The following is a 22,585-nucleotide window of genomic DNA, read 5'->3' as shown; positions in this document are numbered from 1 at the left end:
GATAAACCTATTGATATGTTTCGGCTGCTATCTTTTTCAAAATAGTTGATAACGTCTTTATTTAACCATAATGACAATTAATAGTCTATACATGATAAACCTGCTTTGATTGTCAGTTCATTGCAGTATACTGTAAAAAGTGTTAACCTGCAGTTGTTACCTTAAGGAGCCATTTCTAACTGATCTAACTCTTAAATTAATATTCCGGGTTTAATACAAGTTCAGCTCAACTGACAGAATTTGTGGCATAGTGTTGATTACCTCAAATCTTTTCTTATATATATATATATATATATAAAATATAAAATCAAAACTCAAGGTTACAGTGAGGTACTTACATGGGAGGTGAATGGGGCCAATGCGTGAATGTTAAAATACTCACTGTTTCAAAAGTATAGCCACAAAAAAAGTTAACAATATGCGTGTTAACATGATTTTAGTGTGAGAAAATCACTTATTAACCTTTTCTGTGTAAAGCTACTGTATATCCAATTTTACAACTATGTTGTAAACGTTCAATTACAATGAACGTAAAGCCTAACATGACTGCATCCATGATGATTTGAACAACTTTACAGCTCAAATAATAGTAAAATAGCTCAAATCAGAGTTTTAAAAGAAGAATTAATGTAAGTGTTTTATAAAATTAAAAGCTTCAAATTTCTGCCTTTAAACCCTCCAAAAATGGCCCCCTTCACTTCCATTGTAACCTAAAAATTTTTTTTTAAAGAATTATTTATTTATTTATTTATTTGTTTTTTTTTTGTGGCAATCAAAATTATGCCATATATGCTGTCGATGGAACTAAACTTTTATTAAACCTGGAATATTCCTTTTAAATTAGTCTTTTTGGTATAATCTAACATATTCATGTTGATTTAATGATGTAAAATGTTATATATATATATATATATATATATATTTACAGAATTGGGAGGGTTACTTTTGAAATGTATTCCACTACAGATTACAGAATACATGCTGTAAAATGTAATTTGTAATGTATTCCGTTAGATTATTCAAGGTCAGTAACGTATTCTAAATACTTTGGATTACTTCTTCAGCACTGGTAGATTTTTTCACTTGTTTTGACTATAAAACTCTGCCAGTACAGTAAGACAAAATACACATGTTAAAAATACATTCTCTGAAAAACCTAAATATCTTATGCAGTGTTGTTTCTAAAACAAGAAATCAAATTGATCTTGTTTTAAGGATTTTTTTTAAATATTTTTACAGAAAAACAATACAAAAATTATTATCAAGAATATGATTTTTGCTCTAATGTCAAAGGTCTTACTAGAAAAAAAGAAATTATGATCCAATGTGAATTTTCTTGATAAAAAAAAATATGATCATGCCTGGTAACATGTGCATGTAAAATGGCTAGAAATAGCATTTTAGCTTAGCGTAAAGCTGATAATTTACACAAGGTTTATTTCTATTTCTTCTGCTCCAAACTTACTTCAAACTTACTTCTCTGTCTGCTCGTATGAATGTAACACATCATAAGAATGTGTTTCACTGCTTTTCAAATGCACTTTGGATCTCATCATTTAAATGTATATATGTTTTCCATCTGAAAGGATTAAATATTAAATGAAACAAATTACAATAAAATACAAAGTAATCTCTTCAGTAATCAAAATACTTTTTGAATGTAACTGTATTCTAATGATCAATTATTTAAATTGTAACTGTAGTGGAAAACAGTTACTTATATTTTGTATTTTAAAAACGTAATCCCGTTACATGTATTTCGTTACTCCCCAACCCTATATATATATATATATATATATATATATATATATATATATATATATATATATATATAAACTTTTATTTATTTATTTATTTATTTATTTTTTAAAAAAAATTTACGTTACCAAATGAAGCGAATTTTAAGTAAACTTTTTTTTTTTTTTTTTTACTGTGGAAAGCTCGTTCAGCACCGTGGACAGCGCTTTGGGCACGCTCAAATGCATGAACAATATTGTGAGTTATACAGGTGCATCTCAATAAATTAGAATGTCATGGAAAAGTTCATTTATTTCAGTAATTCAACTCAAATTGTGAAACTCATGTATTAAATAAATTCAGCGCACACAGACTGAAGTAGTTTAAGTCTTTGGTTCTTTTAATTGTGATGATTTTGGCTCACATTTAACAAAAACCCACCAATTCACTATCTCAAAAAATTAGAATACATCATAAGACCAATAAAAAAAACATTTTTAGTGAATTGTTGGCCTTCTGGAAAGTATGTTCATTTACTGTATATGTACTCAATACTTGGTAGGGGCTCCTTTTGCTTTAATTACTGCCTCAATTCGGCGTGGCATGGAGGTGATCAGTTTGTGGCACTGCTGAGGTGGTATGGAAGCCCAGGTTTCTTTGACAGTGGCCTTCAGCTCATCTGCATTTTTTGGTCTCTTGTTTCTCATTTTCCTCTTGACAATACCCCATAGATTCTCTATGGGGTTCAGGTCTGGTGAGTTTGCTGGCCAGTCAAGCACACCAACACCATGGTCATTTAACCAACTTTTGGTGCTTTTGGCAGTGTGGGCAGGTGCCAAATCCTGCTGGAAAATGAAATCAGCATCTTTAAAAAGCTGGTCAGCAGAAGGAAGCATGAAGTACTCCAAAATTTCTTGGTAAATGGGTGCAGTGACTTTGGTTTTCAAAAAACACAATGGACCAACACCAGCAGATGACACTGCACCCCAAATCATCACAGACTGTGGAAACTTAACACTGGACTTCAAGCAACTTGGGCTATGAGCTTCTCCACCCTTCCTCCAGACTCTAGGACCTTGGTTTCCAAATGAAATACAAAACTTGCTCTCATCTGAAAAGAGGACTTTGGTCCACTGGGCAACAGTCCAGTTCTTCTTCTCCTTAGCCCAGGTAAGACGCCTCTGACGTTGTCTGTGGTTCAGGAGTGGCTTAACAAGAGGAATACGACAACTGTAGCCAAATTCCTTGACACGTCTGTGTGTCAGTCCATTCCTTGTGAAGTTCACCCAAATTCTTGAATCGATTTTGCTTGACAATTCTCATAAGGCTGTGGTTCTCTCGGTTGGTTGTGCATCTTTTTCTTCCACACTTTTTCCTTCCACTCAACTTTCTGTTAACATGCTTGAATACAGCACTCTGTGAACAGCCAGCTTCTTTGGCAATGAATGTTTGTGGCTTACCCTCCTTGTGAAGGGTGTCAATGATTGTCGTCTGGACAACTGTCAGATCAGCAGTCTTCCCCATGATTGTGTAGCCTAGTGAACCAAACTGAGAGACCATTTTGAAGGCTCAGGAAACCTTTGCAGGTGTTTTGAGTTGATTAGCTGATTGGGATGTCACCATATTCTAATTTTTTGAGATAGTGAATTGGTGGGTTTTTGTTAAATGTGAGCCAAAATCATCACAATTAAAAGAACCACAGACTTAAACTACTTCAGTCTGTGTGCATTGAATTTATTTAATACACGAGTTTCACAATTTGAGTTGTATTACTGAAATAAATGAACTTTTCCACGACATTCTAATTTATTGAGATGCACCTGTATATAGAGACCAACTGGGATTTGAAACTTTTCCCCAGTCTTACACTAAGCATTTCCCTTGACAGTAAATTGTTGCAAACAGTTTAAAGAGTTAATATTGTGTGCGAGGGCAAACAGAGCTCTAGCTGTCACAGAGCAGCTGCGCTGCAGAGGTTTGTCCTCATAACCTGTATTTGGCGTACAGTAAACCTCAGTAGAGCAGACAGGCTCAGACGTCAGCTGAGAAGGAGGTCCACAACCATAAGGACTGTAATCACCACATGGTGGAGCAAAGGGACGCCTAAATTTATTCCCACTTCTGAACCGATGAACCGAGCCACAAAGTTCAGCAATTGCAAAAAAGAATCGGCGTGCATCTTAAAAGAGCTAAGCTTTTCTGCAAATAACTATCCTCTCTATGGATTGCAATCAGTTGCCAAAACGCCACAGCAAATTAAATGTTTCGCTTTCCCCCAGAAAACAAATCTGTAACCAATCCATGTGCACCCGGAACGGATTGCGATGACTGTGTCCAACCTGAGTGTGGTCGGTTGCAGGAGGACGAACAGCGCGCTGTGCCTCAGTGCCGTGGAGGGACATTTGGAGGCGACCTTCTCCAATCGCAGCCTGAGCCCCACCGGGCACCTGCTCGTTGCGGTGTGCTTGGGCTTCATCGGCACTTTCGGATTCGTCAACAATCTCCTGGTTCTCGTGCTTTTCTGCCGCTACAAGGTGCTGCGGTCCCCCATCAACTTTCTACTGATGAATATTTCCTTCAGCGATCTGCTGGTGTGCGTGTTGGGGACGCCGTTCAGCTTCGCGGCGAGCACGCAAGGGCGATGGCTCATCGGCGACAGTGGATGTGTGTGGTATGGCTTTGCCAACTCATTATTAGGTGAGTGTGCGTGGAAAACGCATGTTTTTATAGACGTTTTGTTTTTACGATGCGTTATTCCGTTGGTCATTTCTGCTTTGGCTCAGTGCATGCGTAAAGATGATCATAACCATAGTTTCTCTGGATTAGATCTTAGTTTTGTAAAATTGCAATGATTGATAAAAACTTGTGAATAATAAACAAAAATTCCTATAGGCTAATTCCCAGTTTTGTCATATTTATAACACACAACACATTTGTTGTCCGGCTGCTTATCCACAAATTTCACAATAGAGATTGAAGTCTTATAGTTGAAGAAGCTTCGTTTCTTTCTCGTGGCAGCAAGAGCTGGACGCCTCTGTGCTCATAAATACATCTAACTAGTGGGATTCTCAGTCAGCCGATTTGTGATCGAATCAGTGAAACGCACAAAACGCGCACCAGTTCCTTTTGGGTTCTGATCGAGAAGTGAGCATTTTAAATGACTGATTCAAAACTTTTTTAGAAACATTACCTCCACCTTAATCTCAAATGAAATGAGAGTGTATGAGATAAGTGTCTGGTGCCTTTAGCAATTCTTATATTGCACATATGGCTTTGACCTTGTTTGATCATTTTCGTTTGACAAAGGGGCCGTTAAGACCAAGCGCGTTCTTGCGCAAAAAAGCTAGACGCAGGTGTATGGTTTTTAAAAGTTGAAGTGCATCGGTCAAATACGTCCATCTAGCGCATGTTTACATAGGAGAACAATTGAAAAACAGCGCGGACTGACGCAAAAACGTGTTCGGTGTGAACGCCTACTCACGTGCTGCCTTATTTTGTCGTTTAGATGATACATAAAAATCAGTTACACGTCATAGGCTATAAATGCCTTTATAGCCTATGACATGTGATTTCTAAAGGTTTTCCCCTTGTGTTATGTTAAAAAAAAAAATAAAAAAATAAAAAAATAAAAATAAAAAAACAGTCCTTTGGAGACTTAAACATGTTATTCACTATAAATACAATGTCTTAAGCCACGCAGGATCACTGTTCATAATTATTAGCTTACTACAAGCACACTTTTCATTTATTAGGTGAGACTGACAGATGACAAAGAAGATTACACCAGTTTTGAAGATGTCCCACTTTCGAGAAGGCATGTTATTTGTCATTGATTAAGATACTGAGCTCAGTCTTACTCAGAACTCAGTGTTACTACAATACAGCACTTATAGTATAGTCATCATCATGCAGTTGCTGTGTGTGCAGCAGTGGGTTGTGGTCAGGGGTGGAAAGAGTACTGAAAAATCATACTCAAGTAAAAGTACTCTTATTTCCCAAAAAAATGTAGTGTGAGTAGAGTAAAAGTACCTGTCCTAAAAATGACTCAAGTAAGACTAAAAGAGTACTATAGGTATTTTATAGGTATTTTTGACTGCCAACATTTAAAATACATCACTTATCTGAGAAAAACACTATATGAATCTGATTCCAAAAAAATCAAAGGGTGACATGATTACAGAAATAAAAAGATAAAAAAAATATTTTTCATTTTCTTGGGTTTCTTTCTTCAGCAGAAAACAAATTAAGATTTAAAAAAAAATACCTCAGATTTTTTGGTCCTCCCAATGCAGTGAATGGGTGCCAACATTTTGAAGCTCCAAGAATCACACAAGTCAGCATAAAAGTAATCCATTTGACTTCAGTGGTTAAATCCATGTCTTCAGAAGAAATATGATAGGTGTGGGTGAGAAACAGATCAATATTTAAGTCAAATTTTACTATATATTATCCTCCGTGCTCAGTCAGTCTCCACTTTAACTTTCACATTAGCTTCTTCTTGTGTTTTTGGTGATTCATATTTTTCATGCATATCGCCACCTACTGGGCAGGGAGAAGAATTTCTAGTAAAAATGGACTTAAATATTGATCTGTTTCTCACCCACACCTATCATATCACTGCTGAAGTCATGTATTTAACCACTGGAGTCATATGGATTACTTTTATGCTGCCTTAATGTGCTTTTTGGAGTGTCAAATATTTTGGCACCCATTCACTTGCATTGTATGAACCTACAGAGCTGAAATATTCTTCTAAAACACTTACTTTGTGTTCTGCAGAAGAAAGAAAGTCATACACATCTGAGATGGCATGAGGGTGAGTAAATGATAAGAGAAGTTTCATTTTTGGGTGAACTATTCCTGTAAGTAGCACATGGGGGGCCACATTGCACTCCTTTTGAGATACAATGTTCCACATTTATTTAATTATTGTATCTTTTAAGCCCAGAAATAGTTGTGTTCTCATTCTAATGTATGATGCACAATTTTCTGAAGTGTAATTGTGACTGGTGGAATATTCTGCCTGAAGTATTGCTCTACAAAGTTAGATACTTTTTTATCAGGCATCAGAAAAACTCGATAAAGGCTAAGCATAATTAGACATTATTTTATCATCTCTATTTTCCTGGTAATTTATTATACAAATTAACACACTCTCAACATCAGGCGTCGGTTTTATTAAAAAACTAACAATATTATTAAAAAATAATATTATTAAAAATGTCTGTTTTATTACATTCAATTAATACTTTTAAAGCTACTAAAGTTATTCAGCCAAATGTATTGAGGGTTTTTTCTCGTTTTCTTGTTATTATTGTTTGATTAATAGATTTTTTATGACATACTAGAGAGTGGTCTATTCGGTTACACTTCAAGTCTGACATTTTGATACAAATTCACTTTTTGTCCCACTGTTTACGTTCACTTTAGACATAACCGACTGCGTTTACATTAATGCCTCTCCAAGATGGGCATTTGCGGAATTATAAAGTGTATATTTGATCGTTTAGGCACGTACCCGCAATAGCGTTCTTGGAACAAACGTGCATGTAAAGCGCAGCGCACAAACATAAGCCACCTGTCAGTCAAACAGCGTGCAGCTACAGACTCCAGGAAATAAAAAGTCAATCTTTTATATTTTATCTAGATCAACCAACCAGTGGTGGTCTTGCTATTGCGATTGATATCATGAACACCCCTGGTCTAGATGTAGAACATAGGCTAAGTATAGAAAATTACTCAAAAGTTTATCATCGATATTGAGGACATCTCTTTTTTCCGATAAACATCAAGATCGTTTTATGTATGTGTGAGAAATATATCAATATTTAAGTCCTTTTTTTGCTATAAATCTCCACCTTTGACCAGCCCTGACCAGTATGTGGTGATCAGTGTTCCATCTAAGCTGCACACGTGTGCTGCCGCACACTTCTGATGCTCGTCCCGCGCAGATGGAAAAACATCTGTGCAGATGGCACACTCAATTGTGTGGGAAAACCTAGAGATTTTCCTGAATCAGAGCTAAGTGCATGCTCAGTGTTTCAACTGGAGTCCACATGAATGTTAAATTTTTTCCTGTATGGAGCTGAAGCTTTTAATGAAATCTGGAAATACACACTATTGATTGGTGAAACAACACATACTGTACACATAACCGTATTTACCGTGAGGCACAAGCGCTACTGATGAAAGCAGATATGCTGCTGCATGCCCAAGCGGTTAAATGTGCTTTATGGTCAATGCCCATCCTGAGAGTGGTTAACAGGAAATGTTGACTTGTGACTTCGCTGATTTAAGTTGTTTGATTTAGTTACTATCGCCACAGGTTGTCTGGAAAGAACAAGAATGAAGATGTCCAAAATGATAAAGTATATTTACACACAATTATACATGCCACTCATGAAACAATGAAGCAATGTCTGTAAATGTGTGTATGTTGGCTTGTGTGGTTTCTATTTAAACAGGGAGATGAACAAAGAATATATAGCCTATATTTAAATAATACAAATAATAGAGTCATGAAATAGTTATCAATAATTATATATTGCAAACAAGAATTACAATTATATAACAATGAGGAATAAGATAGAAATCTAGAATAAATACAAACATTAATGAAACACATAAAACAATATAAATTGAATAAATAATGAGTGTACAAACTGAACAATTATAGAAAATGTATACGAAGGACATTTCTGAGGTAAATGATATTCAAATACAGCTTCTCATGTACGCACACAGTGTTTAAAAGTGTTCGGTCCATGAAATGCTGAAGAAGTGAAGCTTTAAGCACTACAAGATGTCTCCAGAGGTAAATAAATAAATACATTAAAATAATAATAATAATAATAATAATAATAATAATAATTAAATATTAAGTCTTGTCAGCAAGGCACACCAGCAAGCTCCGCCTTTGATTTAATACTAACTGAAGGAAAGTTTAGAAAGTTCTGCATATTAATGAGATAAAGGATGGACAAGTTGCATTGAATAGTTCTGATTGGTAGGCTGCATCATGGTTCATGTTGATTGGCTGTTAGGGAGTTTGTTTTCTTGGCAGTTTTGGGTTGCCTGGCAACAGTTTGAGAGAGACTTCAAATAGTCTAGAAGTCAAGAGTTCAGGGGTGCAATAAAACCTCTGCTAAAAAAACACCTGTATAAAGACCTTTTTCAGACCTTTTGAACATAAACATTCGCTTACGACTTACGTGAATGCAAACAGGTGCAACAAAACAGGTATGTGTCAAAATATCAGATCTGTGTATAAAACTTTTCAGTGTAAACATACGAGTCAAAGTGGTTGACCACTGATCTGAATATTAGGGGAATGCATCCCCTTCGATATCTATGGTTGTTACTGTCCTGCTTTACACCAATCCCACTGTTCCCCTGTTCCCTTAGTATCTTATCTAAATTATATTCACCAGTAAGTCCCATTTGAGCTGAGAAGGGAGTGTTTTTGGCATCAGAAGGCTGCCAATGTGTCCACCAGAGCAAGACTAATCATATTCGATTGCATTGTGTTTGGAAAATCACCTTTTGGCAGCTTAACATGGCCAGAATATTAAAGTTGGATCCACCTATAAGTATATTTATAAGATACTTCATCAGATTAATCTCCTCTGAGATGTAACACTATGTGGACAATTTATAATTAGAAAAGGGAAAAAAAGGCTTCTTGTCTCATAACATGTTTATGACTGACAGTTTCCTTTGGATTCGAAATAGGGAGATGTGTGATGTGCGATGCTCTGGCAGGGGAGGCGGAGCCGGGGCCATCCTCGACAGCTCCACGTCATAATGAAGAGAGAGGGGGAGAGGCTGCAGCCCCTCCCCTCCTCAGGGAATTCCCTGACGGGGATTTCCCTTTGGAGCAGTCGCGAGATGAAACCCTCAAACACGCCTTTGACCAAGTGAGAGTCATCGATGGTCAACGACTCCAGCCGGTCATCGCCCTTTCATACCCCTATTTTGCAATTATAAATGAGCGGTTGTATAGAGTGACACAGGACACTCGGACCAAAGAGGATACAACCCAACTCTTGATTCCAAGGAGCCGTCGGGAAATGGTATTCCAGGCGGCTCATTATAATCCCATGGCGGGTCACTTAGGAGAAAGGAAGACACTGAACCGTCTAATAGCCCGTTTCTATTGGCCGGGCATTGGCGGCTATGTCCGCAGGTGGTGTGCGGCATGCCGTGAATGCCAGCTGGTTAACCCACCGGCCACCCCAAAAGCGCCATTGCGCCCTCTCCCTCTGATTGAGGTCCCCTTTGAGAGAATTGGAATGGACCTCGTCGGGCCATTAGAACGGTCAGCATGCGGACATCGCTTTGTATTGGTCCTAGTGGACTATGCAACGCGATATCCGGAAGCAGTGCCTCTTCGCAACATCTCAGCACGCAGTGTTGTGGAGGCACTCTTCAAATAATCTCCCGGGTGGGGATTCCAAAAGAAATCCTCACCGATCAGGGCACAATGTTTATGTCACGGACACTACACGAACTGTACGAGTTGTTAAATATTAAATCGATTCGCACCAGCGTGTACCATCTTCAAATGTATGGCCTGGTGGAACGATTTAATAAAACCCTCAAAAACATGATTCGTAAGTTCGTGCACGATGATGCTAGAAATTGGGATAAATGGCTCGACCCCCTGTTATTTGCAGTAGGAGAGGTCCTGCAAGCCTCCACTGGCTTCTCCCCATTCGAGCTGCTGTATGGGCGACGCCCACGTGGTGTGCTCGATGTATTGCGAGAAGCCTGGGAGGAGAGACCTTCAAACAGTAAAAATGAAATTCAGTACGTTCATGATCTTAGAGCAAAACTCCACACTTTGGGGCAGCTAACACAGGAGAATTTGCTCCAAGCTCAAGAACGACAGCACCGACTGTATGACAGGGGAACTCAGCTAAGGGAATTTGCACCGGGAGATAAAGTGCTTGTATTGCTTCCCACATCGAGCTCTAAATTACTCGCAAAGTGGCAAGGACCCTTTGAGGTCACACGACGAGTGGGAGATCTCGATTATGAGGTTAAACGAACCGATAGAGGGGGCGCACATCAAATATACCACCTCAATCTCCTGAAATTGTGGAGGGAGGCGGTTCCCGTGACGTTGGCTACGGTAGTTCCCGAGAAGGCGGAGCTCGGACCGGAGGTGAGTTCAAAACATAAACAGTTCACCCCAGTCATTTGCGGAGACCACCTCTCACCGAGCCAACTCGCAGAGGTTGCTAGGTTGCAACAAGAGTTTGCAGATGTGTTCTCCCCTCTACCGGGGCATACAAACCTCATCCATCACCACATCGAGACCGAGCCGGGGGTCGTCGTACGTAGCCGCCCCTATCGACTACCCGAACACAAGAAGAAAATCGTTCAGGAAGAATTGGATGCAATGCTTGATATAGGGGTAATAGAAGAATTCCTCAATGATTGGTCCAGTCCAGTTGTTCTAGTGCCTAAGAGCGACGGGTCTGTGCGAAAATCTTCATCATTTTACTCAATAATTTGTCATTCTAAAGAACAACATGACAACATGGCTTACAGTTTGTGGGCAAACCCAGAATGTATGGGTGAACTGACTCAAACATTTGACATGAGCCTTTTTGTTTATAATTTTTCAATCAAGTTTGGTTGGTAAATCTTTGGTTGCCTTCAAAAAATATACATGTAGTAATAGTAAATGTTAAAAGAGCAAATGCTGTTGTGACAGTTTTCTGACATTCTTGTGAAGGAGGAAGCGGGAGACGGGCAAACAATCCAATGTAAATTTTTATCTCTAAACTTTTCTGTCTACACAAAGCATTTTGCTTTTCAGCAACAATGCCCACACAATTACTCTGCTGCGTGCATCTCTCTCTCCCCTCCGGCGGTCTGGACTACCCTTTTATCCCTCTCCAGCTCTCACTGCAACACAGAACAGTGGTTAGAGATAATTTCCCACAGGTGTCAATCCTTACCACTCTTCCTCTCCTGGCCTCGCTCTCCACAGACGTCGGCCGGCCACACCCACATCACCACATACCACCTTCGCCCGACTTAGGCCTGTCACGTACTCCCCCCATTTCTGGAGAGGAAATCCGCAACAACCATCTGCACCCCCGGCCTGTGGACCACCTCGAACTTAAAAGGCTACGTAGATACTAACTGGTGATCTGCGCATTGGCATCCTTCATGCGATGGAGCCACTGGAGTGGTGCATAGTCTGAACAGAGGGAGAGAGCATGCCCAACAGATAGTACTGCAGGGTGAGGACTGCCCACTTGATGGCCAAACAGTCCTCCTCTATCACGCTGTACCTAGTCTCCCTCAGCAAGAGTTTGTGACTAATGTACAGCACGGGACACTCATTCCCCTCCACCCTCTGGGACAGTACCACTTCCAACCCCCTGTCCGACGCGTCCGTCTACAAGATAAAAGGGAGAGTGAAGTCAGGAGAGTGTAATAATGGCCCACCGCAAAGTGCAGCTTTCACCAGCATGAATGCCTGCCGACATGGCTCCATCCACTGGACCAGATCTGGTGCCTCCTTTTTAGTCATATCAGTCAGCGGGCTGGTAACGGTCGAATAATTAGGCACAACCCTATGATAATAGCCAACCAGCCCCAGTAAATGTCTCACCTCATTTATGGTCTTAGGTTTCAGGCAGGCTGCAATTGCTGCGGTTTTATCAATTTGGGGCCGCACCTGCCCATGACCCAAGTGGAAGCCCAGATACCGTACTTCCACCCACCCAATTGCGCACTTCTTTGGGTTTGCCATGAGTCCTGACTGTCTCAACGACCTCAGGACAGCCCTCAGATGCCGCAGGTGCTGCTGCCAATCATTACTGAAAATGATGATGTCATCTAGATAGGCATAAGCAGCATGTGGTCTAAGGATTCTGTCCATGAGCCGCTGAAACATAGCCTCGGTCCTGAACAAACCGAACGGAAGTGCCACGAATTGATGTAATCCGAACAGTGTGGAAAATGCCGTCTTTTCACGGGACATGGGAGATAAAGGGATCTTCCAATATCCCTTCGTTAAATCCAGTGTCGAATAAAAGTGAGCCGTGCCTAACCGATCGAGCAGCTCATCAATCCGAGGCATCGGGTATGCATCAAGTTTAGACACCGCACTGACTTTTCTATAATCCACACAGAACAGGACCGAGCCGTCGCTCTTAGGAACCAAAACCTTATCCCTGTGGGATTCTTCTATTACCCCATATCCAGCATGGCCTTTAATTCTTCCCGAACCACCTCTTTTTTGTGCTCGTGGAATCGGTAGGGACAACTACTTACCACTACCCCTAGGGTCATTTTGATATGGTGCTCTATGAGATTCGTACGACTGGGAGAGGTGAGAACACATCGGAGAATTCTCCATGCAACCTGGTAACCTCCGTGACTTGGGATGGTGAGAGGTGGTCTCCACAAGTGACCGAGGTGACTTGATCGGTGGCTTTTAAGTTCACCTCTTGTCCGAGCTCCTCCCTCTCCGGAACCACCGTCGCCAAAGTCACATCTCTCCATGGTTTTAGGAGGTTGAGGTGGTAAATCTGATGTGCTCCGCCTCTATCTGTTCATTTCAGTACGAATCATATTCTTCAGGGTATGATTAAATCGTTCGACCAAGCTGTCTGTTTGGGGGTGGTAAATGCTGGTCCGAATCAGTTTAATCCCTAATAATTTGTACAGTTCATGTAATGTATGTGACATAAACAAAGTGCCCTGATCAGTGAGGATTTCTTTCGGGAGATTATTCTGAAGAGTGTCTCCACAACACTTCGCACTGAAATGTTGCACAGAGGCACTGCTTCTGGATATCGTGTTGCGTAGTCCAACAGAACCAGGTGATGCCTGCGCAATGGCGCTCTTGGGGTGGTCGGCGGATTCACCAGCTGACATTCACGGCATGGCGCACACCAACTGCAAACATCCTCACGAATGCCCGGCCAATATAAATGGGCCATTAGATGGTTCAGTGTCTTTTCCTGCCCTAAGTGACCCGCCATCAGATTATAATGAGCCATCTGGAATAGCATTTCCTGACGGCTCTTCGGTACCAACAGTTGGGTTGTATCCTCCTTAGTCTAAGCATCCTGTGTCACTCGATACAATGGATCCTTGATAATTGAAAAATACGGATATGCGAGTGCAATGTCTGGCCGAAGAAGTTGACTATCAATCACTTTCACTTGGTCACGCCTAAGTGTCTCATCTCACGTCTGCTCCAGGGGGAAATCCCCTGTAGGGAATCCTCTAAGGGCTTGGAAAGCCAAGACTTCCCCCTCCCTTATGTCCTACTGATGTGGAGCTGACATAGATGGCCCTGGCACCAGCCAGAAAATCACACATAACACACGATACACTTTGTTGCAGGGCTCATCCACACATATTCCCCTTAATATAGTAGTAAATGTCAGCCAATTCGTACACAAGATTAGTGGATGGGAGAAGCAGGGACTAACCACAGCCTCGACACTATTCTTTTGTCCCCGGAATTGAATGATAACCGTCCCTACAGGGTCATTTTAAATATCCCCATGCACACACCTTACCTTCACCCGCCGGCTCATATCCAAAGCCTCAGATTGAACCAAGCTTTGGTGAATGGAGGTTTAATTACAACCTGAATCCACCAAGGCTTGGTATGTACCCCCTTAAAAGTCACAGACATCTGGTACACTCCTGCTCTGTCGGGGGCGGCCTGTGGTGCATTAGGAATCTGAACCAATGTCTCCACCTCCATCGTGGGGCATAGGTCCTGGAAATGCCCAGGTTCCCCACAGCTCCAGCAGACTGGCCCAGACTTCACTCCCACACCAATGGCAGCAGATTCACCAGCCTGTGGGGGGGAGCGGAGAGGGTTAGGGAAAACCAGCAGGTTGACCGGGGAACCGATTTTGGGGACATAATTCCCTGTTTCCAGGGAACAGGAATGGGGGGGGGGGGGGGGGAGAGAGAGAAGAAGAGGGCTCGCCGGCCCCTGAGTATGCCGCCATGTGCTGGACCGCCCCATCCAGCCACACCGGTTGGTGGCACTGGACCCACTCCACTGTCCCTTTCAGTAGGCAGTTGATAAACTGCTCCAGTACCACCAGGTCAGTCTTTGCCATGGCGTTGCATTCAGCTGACAGCAGCCACCGCTGGCAGGAGCGACAGAGCTGTTGGGCAAAGGCAAATGTGCGGTCGAGCTCGCCAAGCATCAGCGAGTGGAAGTGCAGGCAGTGTTGCCGACCTGTTGCAAGATAGCTCATTTCAAGTCTTGTACACCAGGAGGTTGGACGCAGGAAGTTGTTGGGCCGCGAATTGGGCTTCCCCGGACAACAGCAGCAGTAGGCGGGCCACCCACTGGGTGTTTGGCCACTTCCAAGCCACTTCCAGGCTCGCTCTAGAAAAACCTCCAGATCGTCCCATCTTCACGAGTGTGACGTGAGGCACGGCCATAAGGGAATCTGGGGTCGTGGCTGAAGACCCGTCCTGGTGTACCAAGCTCCGTAACACCTGCCAGTCCTCCATTTGAGCCTGGAGTAGCACCTGGAACCCCTGCTTCTGTTCCACGCGCAGGTCAAGCAGAGCCTGATGTTGTGTTTGGTGGATGCTGGCAAGGGTCTTCAACAGTTCGGCCAGGGGCTAAGACTCCATGATGGCGTTTTCTACCACCTAATCCCGGGTTTTGGCACCACTGTTACAGTTTTTGTGAAGGAGGAAGTGAGAGCCAGGCAAACAATCCAATGTAAATCTTTATTTCGTAACTTTTTTTCGAAATTTCTAAAAAACAGTCTACACACAAAGGGTTTTGCTTTTTAGCAACAATGCACACGCAATCACTCTGCTGCATGCGTCTCTCTCTCTCTCTCCCCTCCATCGGTCTGGACTGCCCTTTTATCCCTCACTCACTGCAACACAGAACAGCTGTTAGAGATAATTTCCCACAGGTATCAATCCTTACCGCTCTTCTTCCACACCCACATCACCACAGTTTTTTTATACTTGTACAGAGGACATTTAAGGTATAATGCAGTTGTCCCCATACAAGCACACCCGGCCCCAGCCCAATAGTGGAAAATCAGCAAGAGTTAAAGGAATATTCTGGGTTCAATACAAGCAACAGCATTTGTGGCATAATATTGGTCACCATAAAAAAATAAATTTAAACTCGTCCCTCCTTTTCTTAAAAAAAAAGCAAAAATCAAGGTTGCAGTGAGGCACTTACAACAGAAGTCATTGAGGCCAATTTTTGGGGAGTTTGAAGGCATAATTGTAAAGCTTTTATAAAATGTGAATTTTATAAAAGCACTTTTGTTAATTTTTATGTTAAAACTTGAGTATTATTTGAGCTGTAAAGTTGTTTAAACTGTTGTTTTGGTGGGAATACAGGGTTTACGTTGTTACATCATCATTGCAATAAAATTTTAAAACTGGATATGTCTTTACACAGAAAAGGTTAGTAAGCGATTTTATCACCCTGGAATCATCTTAACATGCATATTGTAAATGTCTTGTGGCAGAAGTGGATAGAGTAGCTAAAAACTTTACTCAAGTAAAAGTATAATTACTTAAAAAATAATTCTCAAGTAGAAGTAAAAGTAATAATGTTATAAATTACTCGAGTAAGAAAGTATCCAATAAAAAGAATACTCAAGTAGTGAGTAATTAGTTACATTCACATATAACGTAATGGATGTTTACTCTCCTATATTCTAGTACATGATACACATTTAACATGCATTACAGAATGATTAATAATAATAATAATAATACTATTAATATCATTGTTAATAATGTAAATTGTCATCATTCACCACCATGCTGTTCCAAACCCATATGAATTATTTCTTCCATGCATCAAATTAAAGGGACAGTTCACCAAAAAATTTAAATACTCTCATTTTCTCACCCTCATGCCATCCCAGATGTGTGACTTTCTTTCTTCTGCTGAACACAAATGAAGATTCTTAGAAGAATATCTCTGTTGGTCTACACAATGCAAGTGAAAGTTTATCTGTTTCTCAAACAGATGGGAAGACATAGATTGAACCAGTGTCATTTGAATTCCTTTAATGCTGCCTTTATGTGCTTTCTGAGCTTCAAAATTTTGGTACCCATTCACTCAACAGAGCTGAGATATTCTTCTAAAAATCTATGTGTTCAGCAGAAAAAAAAAAAAAAAAACACATCTAGGATGACATGATGGTGAGTAAATGATGTGAGAAATGTCAGTTTTGGAAAAATGATTCCTGTAAAGGAGATGTTAGACTGAATGCTAAAATTAATCATCATTTACATTCACTGCATGTTTTTTTCCCCCCTCCATATTTTGAAAGGGAATGGTGACTGAGATTGTCAGTCCCTAATATTCTGTCTAACATCTTTTGGGTTCTACAGAATACAGAATGTTTCACGGGGTTGGAAGAACATGAGGGCGGGGAAATGATGATATAATATTAATTAAAGGCTGAACTATCACTTTGGACGAATCTGTCAATTAGAAGAGAAGTTTGGAAACCTTTCTTTAGTAATTATTACTATGAAAATCATGAACAATGTCACACAGTCCCAAGTTATATATAATGTTTAATTATACACTGAAGCAAGATCATGCTTTATTCATGCCTTCTATCATTATTTCACAGCTTTTTACGTCCTGCGTGAATTTAATTGTGACAGTCAAACATTGTCAATGTCGAAAGAGTTAGATAATTAGTTCTGTACACTAAGGGTAAATTGCACCTTATCTCTGTGTTTGGAAGCTTGTTGTCCATAAGACAAAGCCGCCTGCATCTGTCAAACGCTGTGCACATGCCAACTTTGCACGTGCAGAAATGCTCACAATCGCGATCAGCAGGGCAAAACATTTACACTTAATGTGGATGTTTACAAGGATTTATACAGTAGGCAGTGACATGTTGCAGCGCTGATATAAAAATGCAAACTTAGAAACTGAGGTCATAAGTGCCCACAGTTACCGATTCACGCTGAAAATGAATGAGTATCACCATGACACAGACAAGCCCACATTGTCACAATCTCTAAAACTTACCTCACCATGTTTTCTTAAGTTGTAGCTGCAGTTTTAATCTTGAAATATATCCTTGTCTTGGTATAAAATAAAGGCATTGTGTGGAGTGAAGAAATGTTTGTTTTGCATGCTTGCTGCTGTAGTATTGAATGCGACTTGAGTGACAGCTTGCAGCTGTGAAGTTCCGCTGTCGTAAGATTCCCATTCAAAAATCTCAATAAATTACACATTTATTAACACTTATTAGATTAAAACCAGTAATGTAGCGACAGGAACGCTACCCACTGTAACGAAGTAAAAGTAAAAAAATTTCAACAGAAATTTACCTGAGTAAGAGTGAAAAGTTCCCACCATAAAACATACTCATAAAAATATTTTTTCCCCCCAAAAAGGTTACTCAAGTAAATGTAACGGAGTAAATGTAGCATGTTACTACCCACCTCTGTCTTGTGGCTAAACTTTTGAAACAGTGAGTATTTTAACATTTACAGATTGTTAGCCCCATTCACTTCAATTGTAAGTCAATTGTAACTATAAGGCTTTTTTTTTTTTTTTTTTTTTTACGAAAAGGAGGGACAAGTCAAAAAAATTTCAACATTGTGCCACAAATGCTGTTATTTGAGCTTAACTTGATCCTATAATATTCCTTTATGGACTGACTCTGGATTTCTCTTACCTAAAAGTACATATCAAAGAAAGAGAATAAATAAAATACGAAAGCCTGACTTGTCAGGCACAAGATTCAACTCAGCACAGTCAATATTCCTTTTAATGTGCCTCAAAGCTGCTGTTTATCAGTCAGTGCCAGTTTTGAATTAATAACAGTACATGAAATCTGCTCTTCTGAATGTCTTGCCTGATGAAAAGTACCCTTGGTTGAACTCCATCTGAGTACCAGTAGCCTGGTAAAAGAATGTTATATCTGTGCTATTTAAACCTAAATTATATTATAACATTAATGAAATACTGTATTTGTGCTTATATTATTTGCAGGCATTGTGTCCCTCATCTCCCTGGCTGTGCTATCATACGAACGCTACTGCACAATGATGGGTCCCACGGAGGCTGATGCCACCAACTACAGGAAGGTGGTGGGTGGGGTGGTGATGTCCTGGGTCTACTCTTTAATCTGGACTCTGCCCCCCCTCTTTGGCTGGAGCCGTTATGGGCCAGAAGGCCCTGGGACCACCTGCTCTGTAGACTGGACAACCAAAACAGCCAGTAACATCTCTTACATCATTTGTCTCTTTATTTTCTGCCTCATTGTCCCCTTTCTAGTCATTATCTTCTGCTATGGTAAGCTGCTTCATGCAATTAAACAGGTGAGTAAAACATTGATTGAAATTTGTTTTGTTATTATTTCTCTCTCTCTCTAGAGTTCTGCAATTGTCCTTGGTAGTTCAGTATTTGATTAAGGTCAGGATGTTTGTCATTTTGCAGCTGTTTATAGTCTATTCACTGCAGGAACCATTCTGAGGTTATGTTCCTTGCACAAGGGCACACTGCTTGTAGGGATCTCTTCCCCTCAGTTCTGGTTTCCAGCCAAGATCTTTAACCACTAAGCTACCGCTAACCTGTGAGGTCACCAGGTGCATTTTAAGTGTTGGGTTAAAATGCAAGTCATGGTCAAAAGTTTTACACTTAAAGAAGTTAACTGTACTTTTGAAATAAAAATGTCTGAAGTCATGTGTACTCACAAGAGATGATGACTCCAGTCATATCAGTAGTCTTACCAAAAGATGATTTAATTTACATTACGCTGGGTTGTCTCATGGGGCTCACCATGTTGAGATTACATGAGCAATTGAAATACTACTTATTTTGTCTTGTTAACCCCCTCTTAGAAGCATCTTTTGCCCAAGGAATAAATTAACCATGGTTGACTGCCAATAGTGCATGTCTACAATGGCATCAGTAACTGTAAACCAAAGTCCCTTTCAAGGCAAGTCATTCCACTCTCAAGTCATTAGAAATCTCAGAAACAGCTGGTTAATATTATGATCAAACAGCATATTTAAAATTTGCATACAAATCTGACAACAATGGTCTCATAAATTGTGCTTATTTAGCTTAGATCACACACACACTCACGCAAACACACACACACAGGGTTGGGAGGGTTACTTTTGAAATGTATTCCACTACAGATTACAGAATACATGCTGTAAAATGTAATTTGTAATGTATTCCGTTAGATTACTCAAGGTCAGTACCGTATTCTAAATACTTTGGATTACTTCTTCAGCACTGGTAGATTTTTTCACTTGTTTTGACTATAAAAACTCTGCCAGTACAGTAAGACAAAATACACACGTTAAAAATACTGTACATTCTCTGAAAAACCTAAAAATCTTATGCAGTGTTGTTTCTAAAACAAGACAAATCAAATTGATCTTGTTTTAAGGATTTTTAGATATTTTTTACAGGAAAACAATACACAAATTATTATCAAGAATATTATTTTTTTGCCCTAATATCAAAGGTCTTACTAGAAAAAAAAGAAATTATAATCTAACGTGAATTTTCTTGATAAAAAATATGATCGTGTCTGGTAATGTGCATGTAAAATAGCCAGAAATAGCATTTTATCTTAGCATAAAGCTGACAATTTACACAAGGTTTATTTCTATTTCTTCTGCTCCAGATTTACTTCAAACTTACTTCTCTGTCTGCTTGTATGAATCAACATACAAAACATCATAAGAAAGTGTTTCACCGCTGTTCAAATCCTCTTTGGATCGCATCATTTATATGTATAAATGTTTTCCATCTGAAAGGACTAAATATTAAATGAAACAAATGACAATAAAATGCAAAGTAATCTCTTCAGTAATCAAAATACTTTTTGAATGTAACTGTATTCTAAATACCAATGATTTAAACTGTAACTGTAGTGGAATACAGTTACTTATATTTTGTATTTTAAATACGTAATCCCGTTACATGTATTTCGTTACTCCCCTACCCTGCACACACAAACACACACGTGAGGAGCGTGAGGTCTGAGAACCACGTCTGGGTGGGCCAGTAGGGTGCTACCAGGACGACCTGCTCCTCATCCTCCCTGACCTTGCACAGGGCCTGTGCAAGTAGGCTTACTGGGGGAAACGCATATTTGCGAAGTCCAGGGGGCCTGCTGTGTGCCAGCGCGTCTATATCGAGAGGTGCCTCGGTCAGGGCGGGACTGAGTCTGAAGCCAGTGCTGAAGCGGTCTCATATGCATCAACCCGAGCGGCGTGGCCACCGCTGAGGATACCATATGCCCCAGGAGCCTCTGAAAGACTTTCAGTGGAACCGCTGTCTTCTGTCTGAACGCCTTCAAACAGGTCAGCACAGACTGTGCGCGCTTGTTCATGAGGCACGCTGTCAACGAGACTGAGTCCAACTCCAAACTGAGAAAAGAGATGCTCTGAACCGGGAGAAGCTTGCTCTTTTCCCAATTGACCCAAAGCCCTAGTCGGCTGAGGTGCAAGAGCACCAGGTCCCTGTGTGCACACAACACTTCCCGAGAGTGAGCTATGATTAGCTAATCATCGAGATAGTTGAGGATGCGAATGCCCACTTCAATTAACGGGCAAGGGCTGCCTCTGCGACCTTCGTGAAGACGCGAGGGGACAAGGACAGTCCGAAAGGGAGGACCTTGTACTGATACGCCTGACCCTTGAATGCAAACCGCAGGAAGGGTCTGTGTCGAGGTAGAATCGAGACGTGGAAGTACGCGTCCTTCAGGTCTACTACCGCGAACCAATGTTGATGCCGGACGCTCGCCAGAATGCGCTTTTGCATCAGCATCTTGAACGGGAGTAGGTGTAAAGCCCGGTTCAGTACTCGCAGGTCCAAGATTGGCCGCAACCCACCACCTTTTTTCAGTACAATGAAGTAGGGGCTGTAAAACCCCTTCTTCATCTTGGCCGGAGGGATAGGCTCTATCGCATCTTTCCGTAGGAGGGTAGCGATCTCTGCGTGCAAGGTAGCAGCATTCTCGCCCTTCACCGAGGTGAACTGAATTGCATAGCCGAGTCGGACGGTCCAGATCAGCCTTCCTGACGGATTGTAAAGCGCAAGCCATGCGAGGGTTCAGGGGAGAGCAGAGGGCAGAGGGTTCTGGAGGGCAGAAGGTTCCATTCTAGCCCGACACTCGTGGCTGCCTGGGAAAGCATGTCCGTCATTTCTGCATCAGCCTGTGACTGGGCGACTGTACCCAAGGGGGGGAGCCCAGCTGAGGCTTCCGCATCCGACTAGACGAGCCCGCTCTCCGATGCTGCACTCGAGAGCTCATCAAAAAAAGGCAAAAAAAATTCTCCTCCCAGCCCTCCACCGGGGGATGGAGTGGTCTGCTTACCAGCTCCAAGGCAGTGGGTTTCGTCATCCCTGGGTCACCCGTCTCAGGGGTGCTTTGAAGCCTTTCGTGGGTTCTTGATGGCCGGCCGTGAGAAGGGTGGCGTCTGCTTCCTGCAGTGGGCTCCATGCTGGGGCCAGGCCAAAGGGGCGGGCTGTGGCGGAGCCGGTGCAGGCACCGCAGGGGGACGCCCTTGGCGATGAACAGGTGGGGTTTGGGATCTTGAGCCGCACTGTGGCAGGATGTGCTGGATAGCCTCTGTCTGCTGCTTCACCATCGAGAACTGCTGGGCAAAGTCCTCGACGGTGTTGCCGAATAGGCCAACCTGGGAAATGGGGGCAGCAAGGAACCGTGCCTTGTCGGCCTCACCCATCTCGACCAGGTTGAGCCAAAGATGGCACTCCTGGACCACCAAGGTGGACATCGCCCACCCGAGAGATCGCGCCGTGACCTTCATCGCCCAGAGAGCAAGGTCGGTCATGGAGTACAGC

General features: G+C 41.4%; 1 protein-coding gene across 1 annotated transcript in view; it reads left to right on the top strand.

Annotated features, from left to right (window-relative positions):
• The first annotated feature begins 3,912 nt into the window (after nt 1-3,912).
• Nucleotides 3,913-22,585, top strand: part of LOC127441484 (pinopsin-like) — a 103,115-nt gene continuing 84,442 nt past the window's right edge. Inside the window, exons 1-2 of the mRNA XM_051698983.1 lie at nt 3,913-4,434; nt 18,749-19,077. Coding sequence (XP_051554943.1) covers nt 4,062-4,434; nt 18,749-19,077 — 702 coding nt within the window. The 5' untranslated portion in view covers nt 3,913-4,061. The remainder of the gene's footprint in view (nt 4,435-18,748; nt 19,078-22,585) is intronic.

Source organism: Myxocyprinus asiaticus, chromosome 5, assembly GCF_019703515.2.
Source record: "Myxocyprinus asiaticus isolate MX2 ecotype Aquarium Trade chromosome 5, UBuf_Myxa_2, whole genome shotgun sequence".
Classification (NCBI taxonomy): domain Eukaryota; kingdom Metazoa; phylum Chordata; class Actinopteri; order Cypriniformes; family Catostomidae; genus Myxocyprinus; species Myxocyprinus asiaticus.
Note: the sequence above shows the minus strand (reverse complement) of the source record. Positions and strands in the feature narration are given on the sequence as shown.